Source organism: Symphalangus syndactylus, chromosome 19, assembly GCF_028878055.3.
Source record: "Symphalangus syndactylus isolate Jambi chromosome 19, NHGRI_mSymSyn1-v2.1_pri, whole genome shotgun sequence".
Lineage (NCBI taxonomy): Eukaryota > Metazoa > Chordata > Mammalia > Primates > Hylobatidae > Symphalangus > Symphalangus syndactylus.
Window position 1 is genome coordinate 63,492,747 of NC_072434.2, and position 12,738 is coordinate 63,505,484.

General features: G+C 43.5%; 1 protein-coding gene across 3 annotated transcripts in view; it reads left to right on the forward strand.

Annotated features, from left to right (window-relative positions):
• The window catches only part of TGFB2 (transforming growth factor beta 2), a 114,886-nt gene that overhangs the window by 69,702 nt on the left and 32,446 nt on the right, over positions 1–12,738 (forward strand). For all 3 annotated transcript variants that reach the window (XM_063613936.1, XM_063613935.1, XM_063613937.1), the window contains one exon: positions 5,552–5,715. In XM_063613936.1, the coding sequence (XP_063470006.1) occupies positions 5,552–5,715 (164 nt within the window). The remainder of the gene's footprint in view (positions 1–5,551; positions 5,716–12,738) is intronic.

Sequence of the window (12,738 nt, forward strand, 5' to 3'; positions counted from 1 at the left end):
TAAAACAGGTGAAATGTTAAAGGATAGTGGTGGGGAGTCTGTGAGAACTTTGGGGACTGGAATTGTTCCCTATTCAGTGGAAAGGAATTAGAGTATATAGCGCCATTTATAAACTGCCCCAGGACAATTAGCTCCTCCTGTTCTTTCTCCCCTCTTCTAATTTAGTCTGTCAGGCTATCAGAGCACTCTCTCTCGGGGGCATTCATGAAAGGCCCACTGACCACTTGGCAGTTCTGTTGCAGTATGGGAAGGGAGGCAGGGAGGAAACTGTGTGGAAATTTGTGCTAGACCCAGTGCTTCAACTTTCCATCTGCTTGCTTATATAATCCTGACAATATGACCCAATACATAGGAGGGAGAAAATTATTTACTTCATTATATAGATGAAGAAACAGGCTCAGAAAAGCCAGATAATATCCCTGTTGCCACATAGCTAGGAACTTGTTGATTCAGTTCAACCAGTTCATTCTTAACTGGATTAGAATTCAGATAGCCTTGAAGGTCCTTCAGTACATAAGAATCCTATAACTATATGAGGCTTTGGCAGGGCTAGCTATAAAATTTGCAGAATCCCTTTTCAATACGAAAATATGGGGTCTCTTGTTCAAAAAGAAGGAAAAGGAGTACTCTTGAAGATGCTAAAATATAAAACTTTTTCCTTTGTTCCATGGTCTCCCTCTCTCCGTCTCTCTCGCTCTCCAACTGTCATGGTGTTTTTTTGTGTGCTGTTTGATATTGTGCTCGCTTGTGCATGGGGATGCTCCCAGAGTGACAGGAGACTTTCACGGGGACCTGAAACCCTTGCCCTAAAACTTGGAACATGCAGCCCAGCAGCTGCTGGGGACCCTTGCCACAAGCCCACAAGATTGATAATACACTGAGCCAGGCATCTCCTTTCCCATGGGACTGCCACTTCAACCCATAGGGTTGCAAACTCTGCACTGGGATGTGCTTGGTACCTGGATTAAGAGGGTGCACGAAAATCTCAGAAATCACCCACTAAAGAACTCATTCATGTCACCAAAAAGCACCTGTACGCCAAAAAGTATTGAAAAAAAATTTTAAAAAGGAGTGGGTGAGAGACATGCTTCTACTGGGTTGCTCCCTGAACATATTGTGGCACTGCCAGCTTGTGGTGGGGACAGCTGCCACCAGGCCTTGCCCTGAAATGGCATGGGTTGTGTGCCTGACCCCAGCTGTCATTGGGTGGAGGAAAACAGTGGCCACTGCGTGGGCCAGGGAAGGCAGGGTGAGAGTGGGGACACCAGAGGGCAAGAGGTAGGAGGCAGAGAGTCCTGGGCAAGTGGACAGGTGACAGGAGGTGAGATGGCACAGGGCTGAGGTCCCCAGCCCTCTGTGCATGCTCCATTGTCCCGTAAGACCTCACTTACAAAGCATCAATTCAAAGATAAAATGATTGAGGATTTCAAGATGGTGACTAGAGAGGCCACAGAGCACTAAATTCAGGTATGAGACCTTTCTGAGGATGGAGACCCTGTGCCCCTGTGCTGGCCACACGCTCATGAAGTCCACCCTGGGCTGTGGAGAAAAACTATAAGGAAAGATTTGTGAGTTCAAAGTACTTACATACAATAAGTTGGTAAATTTTTTGGAGCAGATACAAGTCAACATATAATGTTTATACAGTAGTATGTGATTAAGTGCTGTATTTAAGCTTTTTGTATACTCTTTGGAAATTAGTGACTGGTTAGATTTTCTCAGGTTTTTTTTTCTCTCTCTTCCATCCCCAAAATATGGTTTTGCAGGCATGTGTGGCCAAGGTTGAGGTGAGGGGGACACCACTTGATGACATACTGGAATCTTCTATGTGCAAAATTTTCCCTGGGAGGAAGGCCCATGAGAAAGCCTGGGAGGAGGACCAGAATCAGCCTCCTGGTGTGAAATCCAAAGGGTTGAAGGAAAATCGATTTGATTGAACTGAAAAAGTAGGTCAGAAATTGAGAGAAGGAGCAGGCCAGGATGTGAGTGTGGATAAGTTGGCAAAGGTCAAGCACAAGTACCTGACCACCTGGCAATGGAATAGGAACTGGGATGTGCATTACAGAGGACTTTAGCGAGAACTCCCATTCCAAAGGGGGAAATGAGTTCTTGGAGGAAGCAGAGGAAAAACCTCCATCCCTCCAAGACTAAGTGGGTGGATCAGAGCTGCACAAGCCATTAAGCCCCTACCCCGAGCTCCCTCAGTGGAGGGCGGAGCCTGCTGCATCCCGACTGGGCATCGAGGGGCCTTTTTGGGTCTCCCTGCTCCGTGTATAGGGCGTTTATGAAGTAAAGGCAGGGTCAAAGACTGTGCTAGAGCAATTGACAGCAATTTTGTTTTTTCCAAATGAGGAGACATTTGCCCAGTTGCTCACGTTCCTCAGCCAGCTAGGGGGCTTGTGACCCAGAGCAGATGACAGCACAGGACAGCTGGCATTAACCCCTGGAAGGGGTAGTCGGTTCTTCAGTTGACAGTTTTTACCACACTCTCATATGCTGGAGCAGGAGTACAGGCAGGGAAGGCTGCCAGTTCTTCCTGGCCTGGTTGCTTCGCTGTGGTTAAAAGACCAAAGCAGTGGCTGATGGGGGCTGCTCAGCAGTCCTTTCACTGTGTGTGTTAGCTACTTCTACTTATAAAACAAGGACCAAAAATGCAGATTTGTGTTATTAGACAGTTGAAATATAAACAGCCTAAATGCTTATAAGAGCCAGAGGGGAGGAGGGCTGTTTGCCAATGTATAGGAAGCCCAGCTGAACAACTGTACTTAACTAGCAAGCTACTCCTGTAAATATTTGCAAACGCCCCTTCAAAGCTCAAAAGCCTAGGACAGGATCATTGGATGATTTGCTTAGAAGAAGAAGAAACAAAATTGACCTCATGGTCTGAGGCAGTCATAAAAAGAAAGAGTGTGAATGGGCAGAGGACCAGAAAAGGGGGGAAAAATGGTCCAAAGTTTAATAAACACAAAAGAGATAAAAATAAATCTCAAGAGCACTTATTTACAAACTTGATGGAAGGATAAGATTGAGGCGGGCGGGTGTGAAAGATGGGTGTTTGTGAAAGTGGAAGAGGCCTGCAGGGATTCCACTGAAAGAGGCGGGGAAAATTGAATGAGATGTTTACTCTTCCTAACAACAGGAAACATGCTAAATTAGCTTCGCTATTCCAGGATGCTCCCTCAAAGGATGTTTGAAGCTTCTGCTGTCTAATGCGGAGGCTATGCGAAGATGAATGCAGCATCGGCCTCTGGAAGGTTTTGGCCAAGACGGTGTGCAAAGCCAGAAAGCCTGGCCCGACTGGCCTAGGCTTCTCTGGGTGTCTGGCCTGTTTTCAGCTGAGCTGGTCGGCATAGGACCAGCCGTTCTAATCATGGGGGCGGGCATATTCCAGAAGAGAAAAAGTTCTATTTGTTCTCAGCAACTACCTTGTCAAAATGCTGTGTGCTAGGGGGCTCCAAAAGCCTTTCTGCGCATACCAGTGCGCCCTGGCCTGGAAGCCGCCCATCAGCTAATTCGCAGTGGTGATGCAGTGGATCATCACCATGTCTGCATGAATACTTTTTTTCTTTGAAACCTGGATACTTTGGATTTTTGGGGGTTGTTTGTTTGTTTGTTTCTGAGACTTCTGACTCATGGGTTATAAAGCCTCAATTCACACAGTCATTTTCTGAACCAGTATGGAGGAGACTGGCGTAGAAATTGCCCACTTCTCCATGAGCCTGTGTGCTGAGAGTCACACATATATAGGGGAAGGAGATGGGTTGGAGGAAGTTCCTATGAAGGAAAAAATTCAGGCTCTTAAGATGAGAAAATGTTGGTGTGTTCCTAGCATCGTTTCTTCTTCAGTGTAATCGTCAGGGCATGGATTTCCCAATAAGTCACGGAAGGTATTTATTTCTATTTTAAGATCGGCAAGATGGCTCATTTATTTAATAAGATGTTAGTGTTGCCAACAGTCAGATGCCTGAGTCTTTCAAGAGACTCCTGTTGATGACCAACTATGCAAACGGGATATTTGGTGAACCCTGTCCAGATACGTGGGAAAGAAGAAAGACCTGGCAAATACAGTCTCTGCCCTCAAGATTCCTAAAATTTCACGGGGGAAACAAAATAAACAAACATAATGCAGAAGTAATAAAAACATTTATAAAGAAACATGAACAACTGTGAATGATTATTTGTAATGAAGTCAGATAATTGAAGAGTGGGTAGAAAGAAATGGAGCCACTAGAGTTGGATGAAACACTCTGGAAAGGGGAAAGAGTGTAGGAGATTTTGGAAGAAGATTGTGGAAACATACCTGTAACAAGTGGTCTGCACAGTGTAGGTGCTTAATAAATGAATATTGTATTTGAAAGCATGGAGTTAGAATAGGACCTGCTCTGGTCTTGGTATAGCCTCAGTTGCATATTCAAAGACATTGGCAGATTACAAGAAAAAAAAAAAAACGCCAGCACAACTCTAAAGCAACCCAGGAGCTTGATTGATTGATTGATTGATTGATTGATTTTTGAGATGGAGCCTCACCCTATTGCCCAGGCTAGAGTGTAGTGTTGTGATTTCAGCTCACTGCAGCCTCTGCCCCTGGGGTTCAAGCAATTCTCCTGCCTCAGTCTCCGGAGTAGATGGGATTACAGGTGCACGCCACCACGCCTGGCTAATTTTTGTATTTTTAGTAGAAACAGGGTTTCGCCATGTTGGCCAGCACTGGTCTCAAACTCCTGACCTTAAGTGGTCTGCCCACCTGAGCCTCCCAAAGTGTTGGAATTACAGGCATGACCCACTGTGCCCGGCCTTCCCAGGAGCTTTAAATTGTCATGTACCATCAGCAACTCTGTATTTTACATGGTTGAGAACTGAAGAAATTTGTGCCAATTCTTTTTCTTCATTAGCTAGGATGACCTCCCGCCAACAGACATTATCCTGCTTAAAGAATTTTAATACTGGATCTGGTATAAGCTAGCACGTGGGTTATACTTTTGTTTATTCGAATTTCCTCATCATAACTTGACTAGAGAATATGTTAAGTCATACGTGTGTGAAAAACTAAAATATTGAAGCCAAAAGAGATTCGATATATGAGCCTGGTTAAGAAAAGATTATTTGGATGACAAACTTTCAAGGAAAAAAATACACGGGCAAACTGCGGCCATTAGGAACTATTTTCTTGGCACATCTGATTAAAGTGTATGCAGGCCTGACAGCTCTCTCCAGGCCTCAACTGTCATAAACTTGTTCCAATTCAAAACCATCTATGATTTTCCACCAGTCTGTCAGCCTTCAAAGGATGGGGTTAACTGCATGCTTTCAAATGGAGTTGGAAGTGGTTTGTTAATCTCTATTAATTTGCTACTCTTGTAACTAAATGCACATGTTTATTTTCTTTCTTTTTTTTCTGGTTAAGTTGTTAATAGTATTAAATTGGCCATTGGAAACTAAATTATTCTGTAGTTACTTCCCTTATGGTTTCTTGGGATTATCTCACGCTACAGTCTTTTCTGAAAGCACAATGGATTTTATCATTTTCAATGATTGCCCTAATTTTTTACAGATGCCATCCCGCCCACTTTCTACAGACCCTACTTCAGAATTGTTCGATTTGACGTCTCAGCAATGGAGAAGAATGCTTCCAATTTGGTGAAAGCAGAGTTCAGAGTCTTTCGTTTGCAGAACCCAAAAGCCAGAGTGCCTGAACAACGGATTGAGCTGTATCAGGTAATGTTCATTTGTTGTTGTTGTTTTTTTTAGACAGACTCTCTCTGTCTGTCACAGGCTGGAGCACAGTGGCATGATCACAGCTCACTTCAACCTTGAACTCCTGGGTTCAAACGATCCTCTTGCCTCAGCCTCCCGAGTCAATGGGACTGCAGGAGTGTACCATCACACCCGATAATCTTTTTAAAAAACTTTTTTGTAGATATGAGGTCTCACCACGTTGCCCTGGCTGATCTGGAACTCCTGGCCTCAAGCAATCTTCCCACCTTGGCCTCAAAAAGTTTAGGGATTACAGACGTGAGCCACCATACCTGGCTCATTTAGGTTGTTGTAATGGGCAATCAGTTTGAGGTCTTAGAGTACAAGAATTCTAGTGTCTTAGATTTTCTTAGCTGATATAAGCCATTCCATATATTTGCAATCGTGATATAGGCCCTCATTTGCTATTACTGTTCTAGTAATAGCTTGTTCCTAATCACTTAGGAGGGAAGAACCCTTTAGAATGCAGTATTGAAGCTCTGAGCACACTTCCTCAGTTGCATGAACAGCTGGAGTATGTACTCTTGAGAGGGTTTGGTTCCAGAAGTCAACCCCTTAAACTATAAAGTCAGATAATGTAGGACGAATTTCTTCCGGGGAATAGTCAGCTGACCTTCCTTTACTCATCCTATAGCTGTTTCTTTCTCCTTTTCTATGATTTTCTCTTTGTTTTCTTATTGTCTTCTCTCTTCCTTTTTCACTTTTTTTCTCCTCTCTTTGCAACCTCCTGTCTCTTTATTAACCTTATCCCGTTTCCTTTTCCTTTCTAATTCTACCCACTGTCTCCAATCTACCCACCCAATACACACATACACACACACACACACACTTTCCTCCATTATTTGGACAGCCGTGATGTCTCCTGTTCTCATCTTTCTAGTAGAGTTGGAGTTGGTGGGCAGCTGCGTCAAAATATAATGATGATGATGATGAAATGCCAACTTGCTGAGATTTTCAGAGATGTTCTTAAAAGCTTGTTACCTGAGCGTAGTCTACAGGGCATTTGCATCGGCATCACCTAGGGGCTGTGAGAAATGTAGAATCTCAGGCCCCACCCTAGACTTTACAGAATCAGAATCCCCATTTTAACAAGATCCGCAGGTGCTTCTTGTGCACATTAAAGAACCACTTGAAAAATCCTGAGTCTGGTGCAGCCTTGTAAACAGGCAACTTAAATACATCCTGATGCCATATGAATAGTGGTACTCACATATAGAGTATAGGCAGGGAAATTTCACCCGGGAGCTGACATTTTGGTGAGGCCTTGAGAAGTATCTATTAAAACCTGACGGGGGATCATCATTCTTGGCAGGAAGGGCAGCCAGTGCAAAGACAGTCTTGAATGGGCTTGCTGAGGGTACCTGATGCATAGCGCTCAGTGCCTGGAGGTGAGGAGAAACTGGGGAGAAGGTGGCCCTCCAGAGACAGTGTGTAGAGTGACACTACAGAGGATTAAGAACAAACCTCTTGGGATCCCTGTGATAAGGGGTATATATGTATGACAATATGATTAAAACATGGGATTACTTGAGAAAAAGAAATTGGCATCTATGTGCAGAAACCGCTAGTTTTTCTGGACCCTAATCATTTGGAATTTGTGATAATTAGGATCAAAATTTTCTTTGTATTCATTATGAAAATGGAGAACTACCATACAAATCAATATGAGACCTGAAGAATAGTTTAAAATACTTAAAGCAGTCGTTTTGTTTTCTTTTTCTGTTTTTTGAGAAAGCATCTTGCTCTGTCACCCAGGCTAGAATGCAGTGGTGCAATCATAGCTCACTGCACCCTCAACTTCCAGGGCTCAAGCGATCCTACAGGTGTGCATCCCCACGCCTATCTAATGTATTTTTTTTTTATTGTTAGTACAGACGAGGTCTCTCTTTATTGCCAAGGCTGGTCTCCAATTCCTGAGCTGAAGAGATCATCCCACCTGGGCTTCCCAATGTGCTAGGATTACAGGCATGAGGCACTGTGCCTGGCCCCAGTTTTAAAGTACTAGTTCACATGTGTGTTCATGAAGAATAATTCTTACTTATTTAAATAGGCCCTCAAGAACCTGTTTTTGGAGACTTTTAAATCCTAACTCGCATTCTGGGTAGCACCAATGGGCCAGCCGTTGCTCGTCGCCCCAAGGTCAGAGAGCATGCTCGTGTGACCAGACACTATGCTAAGCAAAGAATTAGAAGTATTGTTTCCAATGATACTCACAGCTATACTATGAAGTTTGTACAATGAAGTATTCTTTCTGCTATTATATTCTTTCTCCATTTCACAGAGAATTATGCTAAATCCCAGAGAAATTAAGTAACTTGGCCAGGGTCACACAGGTAGGAAATGGCAGGGCTGGGATACAAATCCACCTCTGACTTCCCACGTCCCTCCTGCCCCTCACCACATACTATGCTATTCCTAGCAAAATTTTCCCTTTCTCTTACCCTTGGGATCAGCCAGAATAGAAGAATAGTAAGACAAACTAGGCTAGAGGATGAAGTAATATTTGGAGGGAAAGCAAAAACTGGTTACTATGAAAAAAAGCCAGATTAAGGGTAGCCATATAAATTACAAGATGATTTAAACAAACAAACAAAAAACATGATTATATCTCCTTTTTCTTCTCTTTTTTACCAATTAAATCACTCTTAAATTTCCTTCTGTGCTGACGATAGCATCATAGGTTGCTCTCTTTGGCCCTACTTCAGTAAATTGAAGGCAGGGTCACCTAGGTCTTGTTACCTGTAATGGAAGCTGCTAAGTCACTGTTTTCCTGTGGCCCCTTGACCCTGTCCTCTGAGGAGTAGCCTCTGCCAGCAGGCTTGCCAATGACTTTTTTCCACCCAGGGCCCATCCCATCTTCAGGAAAGGGTGTTTCTCTTGAGGCTGGCAACTTAGAGGACCTTAGTGAGTTCTTGGATGTGCCTCAGAGGTTCCTGCAGCACTGGCTGCTCCATGATGCAAGCGACATGATCTGCATGGCTTAGAGTCCCACGCTTGAAAGAGGAATGGCCCAAGATGGAAGCTTTTAGTTTGGAGAAGCATGGGCACGTTCACTGTCACTATACATGGGCATCTGGAAGGAGAAAGTTCTAGCAGAAAAATATAAAATAATAGCATTTTTTTCTCTTTCTGGGGCTCAGCTATACACCTCCTGAAACACAGACAAGGTCCAGAGAGCAAGTCAAAGAGATCCTTGAACACCCGAAGAGAAGGCAACTCACACACACTTTTGATGGATCAGAAAGGCAGCCTCTTGCCTTTTATTGCTTCAACTAGGTTGACTATCTGTAGGGTCACAAGAAGTTGGAAGCACTGAATTAAAAGAGGAGGGCTAGAGGAGGACACCGTGACATCAGCAGCAGGTCCTTTAGACCAGCAGTCCCTAACCTTTTTGGCACGAGGGACCAGTTTCATGGAATACAGTTTTTCCACAGAGCATTACTTTTATTGTGCACTTTATTTCATTGTAATATATAATGAAATAATTATACAACTCACCATAATGTAGAATCAGTGGGAGCCCTGAGCTTGTTTTCCTGCAACTATATGGTCCCATCTGGCAGTGATGGGAGACAGTGTCTGATCATCAGCCATTTGATTATCATAAGGAGCGTGCAACCTAGATCCCTAGCATGTGCATTTCACAATAGGGTTCTTGCTCCTTTGAGAATCTAATGCCACCGCTAATCTGACAGGAAGTAGAGCTCAGGCGGTACTGCAAGCAATGGGGAGTGGCTGTAAACACAGATGAAGCTTTGCTTGCTTGCCTGCTGCTCACCTCCTGCTGTGTGGCCCAGCTCCTGATGGGCCATGGACTGGTACCGTCCAGGTTGGGGACCTCTGCTTTAGACTAAAGATTTTTACCAGTGTATCACAGTAATGCTGTCTTAGATAATCAGACCACAGAAGCAATGCCTGTTGTGGACAAGTTTTCTGAATCTTACCCCGTTTATAGTTAACCCACTTTTTATCTCCTTGGCTTTCTGTCTGGCTTCTGACTTTTGCTTCTGGCCTCTTCATTTGGAGTCCCATTTTTAGTATGGTGTTCTCCAACTTTCCTTTTGTCTCCAGCTGCCATTTGGAGGTCTTTGTAGTCGTTGGTAATAAACTCCCATCTCTAGTCCCATTACAGGAATTGATGCCTATGGTAATAGCCTTGAATTATGAAGATGAGGCTAAATTACAGTCAGGAAACTGAACACATGCAATAAATTTTACAGAGTTTTACATCCAAAATTGCTGAAATATTATTTTGGAAAAAAAAAAGATTTGGTGCTTAAATGGGCAGATCTTCAGCTATTTGGAAAGCTCAGCTCTTCAGAAGAACAAAGCCTTTGAAGTTCTTGGATACCCTTTGATTACTGTATTACTTGACACACAGTTGGCATCCTACTCCCTAGAGGAAGACAGGATGACTATGAAAAGGTTCTCAGGTCGTTTACATGGTTGTTTGGATGATTTATTAGGACTCTTCGGGACACTGATACTCAGCAGGAGGAGTGTATGTATATGTGTGTACATGTGTGCACACGTGCCTGTGAACTTACATGTGAGCATAGGCACTCCACCAGGTTTAGAATCCCTGGGGGAGCTTTTATGAAGACTAACCCCAGTTTCCTTCAAGGAGATTCCAATTTTCCCTGGAAAGGAAAATGAGAGTTGCCTCCGCACAGATGTTGGTTTCAAAGAGCTCTCCTGGTAACTCACATGTGATTGTTCAAATTTGGATCTTCCAATTGGAATTCACAGATATACAATATAGCCCAAGATTTTTGGGTCATTCTGTCTCATAAAAATGCCTCCAGATATTCTTTTTAGAGTCACAATATGGGACTGGATGGACATAGGATAGCAATTCTATACATGAGTTCAGGGTTTGTCTTGTCCAGAGCTGCGAAGGTCTGTTGTTTCTCTCCACCTGGGGTAGTTAGGAAACACACGCTTCTGTTGAAGTCACTCTGAGCTTGTTTAAACCTGAAAGCTTGTGAACTTAGGATTTTCATTACCCTCCTCTCTCTACAGAACAGTGTGTCAGAACATTAATGAATGATAGGAAAATAAAATCTTTCTTTCCTGCTTTCTCTAACCTCTTTCAAGTTAACAAACTCTAAATGGCATCTACTGGTGTGATCAAGATAGGCTTCCCATGTGTACCAATAATGAAGGGAATATGAGAGGGATAAAGTGTCTGACAGATGAAGGGAAAGAGGAGAAACCAAAGATGAAAAACAACTGTTTTTAGATTGTAACGATCCTTGCCATATTTTTAAAGCTTTATGCCAAAGGCAGCCTTTATTGCGATATGTTCAGACAAAACTCCAGTGCTCTAGGAATGCCTTCAAACCCATGATAGTTGTTATAGCTCTCAGCCCATTTGTAAATTTGAACATACCTTTCTTTGATTAAGTTTCCCCTGTATGTATGATTAAAATCATAACCAGAAGTATGAGGTAGAGGGAGAGAAAATAGGAAGGAGAATTCTCTTCAAGTTGAACATCTCCTATGTGGTTAAGAACACCTGCTATCTTGGAGGTGGATAAATCCCCATTTTACACATGAAGAAATGCCTGGGGAACTTAATGACTTATATCTAAGGGTACCCATAACTTCGTGGCCCTAAACAATCCTTTGGGACCACCAAAGAATACTTATATTTAAATTTGCTAACCTCAGAGGACTTGGAGCTCTCCAGTATTTCTAGTTTCTTCTCACCAACTCACACCCTTTCAATACTCATTTCTCATTTAAAACCTTACCACCTCTAGAATAGTACGATTCACACCACTGTTTGGGTTATCTATTTGCTGCACAGCAAGCTTCAAAATTTTGTGGCCTCAAATAATAATCATTTTGTTATACTTCACAAGTTTTTGTGGGTCAGAAATTTGATCAGAGCTTGGCTGGATATTGTCTTGCTCCATGTGGCTTTGGCTGGGGTCACTTGGTAGCATTTAGATGACAGTTGGGCTGGTCTGGAGGATTGATGATGGCTTTGTGCCTGTGCTTGGAACTTCAGTAGGATGACTGGAAGGCCGGGCTCAGCTGGGCTCCTCCCCCTAGATAGTCTCAGATGTCTCCATGTGGTCTTCCCAGAAGAGTAGTCTGGTTTCTTACATGGGGACTCAGGTGTGCAAATGTCTAAGGTAGAAACTGCAAGTCCTCTTAAAAACTAAGCCCAAAGGCTGGGCGTGGTGGCTCACGCCTGTAACCCCAGCACTTTGAGAGGCTGAGGCAGTTGGATCTCTTGAGCCCAGGAGTTCAAGCCTGGGCTACATGGTGAAATCCCATCTCTACTAAAAATACAAAAATTACCCAGGCACAGTGGCACACACCTGTAATCCCAGCTACTCAGGAGGCTGAGGCAGGAGAATCGCTTGAACCCGGGAGGTGGAGGTTGCAGTGAGCAGAGATTGCACCACTGCACTCCAGCCTGGGTGACAGAGCCAAATTCAGTCTCAAAAAAAAAAAAAAAAAAATAGTAGGCCCAGAAAATGACACAGCATCACTTTTGCCTTACTCTATTGATCAAATGAAATACAGGGCAGCCCAGATTCAAAGGGAAAGGAAATAGATCCCATATATCAATGGGAAATGTGTCAAAGAAGTTGCAGCCATCTTTAATCTTGGAACACTAACCCATTGTGTGAAGTAAAGTAATAGTCAGCCGACTGTGAGTGTGCACCTCCTGTCATCAGCATCATACCTGGTGCCAGCCATCTAGAGATAAATTAGCCTCTACCTTCTGGTTACTCAGGGTCTTGTGAAGAAATGTACATGCAAGTGGTATCTGTCTACGAATAAAGAAATACCCAAGATACTCTTAGAGCAAAAGCTGGAGAGTTCAGAGAAATGCCTCAGGACTCATTCTTGCCAGAAAGGGAGTTGTGAGAATTTGTGGGCAACGTGCCATCTTGGTTGGGCTCCTTTCGTGGGCAGACATGTAATTCCAAGGAACTGAGCCATATGCCTGAATCGAGAGATTCC